This window comes from Poecilia reticulata, linkage group LG2 (genome assembly GCF_000633615.1).
Source record: "Poecilia reticulata strain Guanapo linkage group LG2, Guppy_female_1.0+MT, whole genome shotgun sequence".
In the NCBI taxonomy this organism is placed as follows: Eukaryota; Metazoa; Chordata; class Actinopteri; order Cyprinodontiformes; family Poeciliidae; genus Poecilia; species Poecilia reticulata.
In genome coordinates, this window is record NC_024332.1 from 45303408 (window position 1) to 45304962 (window position 1555).

The 1555-nt window shown below is 43.9% G+C and overlaps 1 protein-coding gene across 6 annotated transcripts in view; it reads left to right on the plus strand.

The window, feature by feature from the left end:
• Window positions 1-1555, plus strand: part of slc4a3 (solute carrier family 4 member 3) — a 41695-nt gene that overhangs the window by 34157 nt on the left and 5983 nt on the right. For all 6 annotated transcript variants that reach the window (XM_017302448.1, XM_017302446.1, XM_008404233.2 and 3 more), the window contains 2 exons: window positions 391-585; window positions 1069-1245. In XM_017302448.1, the coding sequence (XP_017157937.1) occupies window positions 391-585; window positions 1069-1245 (372 nt within the window). The remainder of the gene's footprint in view (window positions 1-390; window positions 586-1068; window positions 1246-1555) is intronic.

The following is a 1555-nucleotide window of genomic DNA, read 5'->3' on the forward strand; positions in this document are numbered from 1 at the left end:
GTTAGCATCAGTTAGTGTTGGTTAGCATCAGTTAGTGTTGGTTATCATCAGTTAGCATCGGTTAGCATCAGTTAGCATTGGTTAGCATCAGTTAGTGTTGGTTAGCATCAGTTAGCATTGGTTAGTACCAGTTAGTGTTGGCTAGAATCAGTTAGGGCTAGTAAGCATCGGTTAGCATCAGATAGCAACATTTAGTGTTGGTTAACATCAGTTAGGGTAGTTTATTCTTGGTAAGCATCAGTTAGTGTTGGCTAGCATCAGTTAGCATCAGTTAGTGGTGGTTAGCATCGGTTGTTTATTCTTGGTTAGCATCAGTTAGCTTTGGTTAGCATCAGTGTTGGTTAACATCAGTTAGCTTTGGTTAGCTCGCTAACTCCTTGTCTGTCTCAGTTCTGTCAGGCGCATGACTTTGAGTACCTGACCGGCCGCGTCTGGATCGGCTTCTGGCTCATCTTCATTGTCCTGGTGATCGTGGCGGCAGAGGGAAGTTTCCTGGTCCGCTACATCTCACCGTTCACCCAGGAGATCTTCGCCTTCCTCATTTCCCTCATCTTCATCTACGAAACCTTCTCCAAGCTCATCAAGGTCACAGATTTTTACTTTTAACACTTACTTGGAATGAGACAGATAATCTGCCTTCTCTCAGTGCTAACTAGAAATAACCTTGCAAGCTAGGCTAGCATTCAAGATTCAAATAACATTGAATGCTAGCAACCAATGAGGCTAGCATAGGGTCATTGGTCGCTATGCTGCTTAGCATAGCATCTTATGACGGCAGATAAATGATTTTCCAGTAACTAAGTTGTTTCTCCACCTACGTCTAGCAGCGAGTACATGAGGATGATTGACAGCGCTAAGCCCCTCCTCCTGGCTCTGATTGGTTGTTTTTGTTGCATTTCTTCAGACGGCGATGGCAGCTCAGGGAGGAGATCGATCTTTTCACAAATTATGTCCTGACACCAAACTTTCTTTTCAGCGAAGCTGAACAGTTAAACGATGAATATCTTCTCCTTATTAAGCTAACCCCTCTCAGTGCGGCTAACCGTGATAGCATCTTCTTGCTTCCAGGTGTTTAAGGAGCATCCGCTGATGACGGTTTACCCGTCGGACTCCACCGTGGATGTGGACGGTCCGGTCCTCAACCAGCCCAACACGGCCCTCCTGTCCCTGGTGCTCATGATAGGAACCTTCTTCGTTGCTTTTTTCCTCAGGAAGTTCAGAAACAGTCGCTTTCTGGGCGGCAAGGTAACAGTTTTCACCTGTAACTGAGTTTATGCTAACAGGTTAGCATCACATTATGCGTTTTTTACGGCATCGTTTTAATGTACATGCTCATTTTATAAATAATGGGAAAGTGAAGATTCTTGAGATTCCAACAATGCATGCAGAACAAAAATAAACACAGTAAACACTTTTATCAAGCCACTCAGAAATATGACATAATGTCAAACCCTCTATTTGAAGCCTCGATACCATGTTGTGTAGCGCTTTAGCATTAGCTTCCTCTACATACCATGTTGTGTAGCGCTTTAGCATTAGCTTCCTCTACATACCA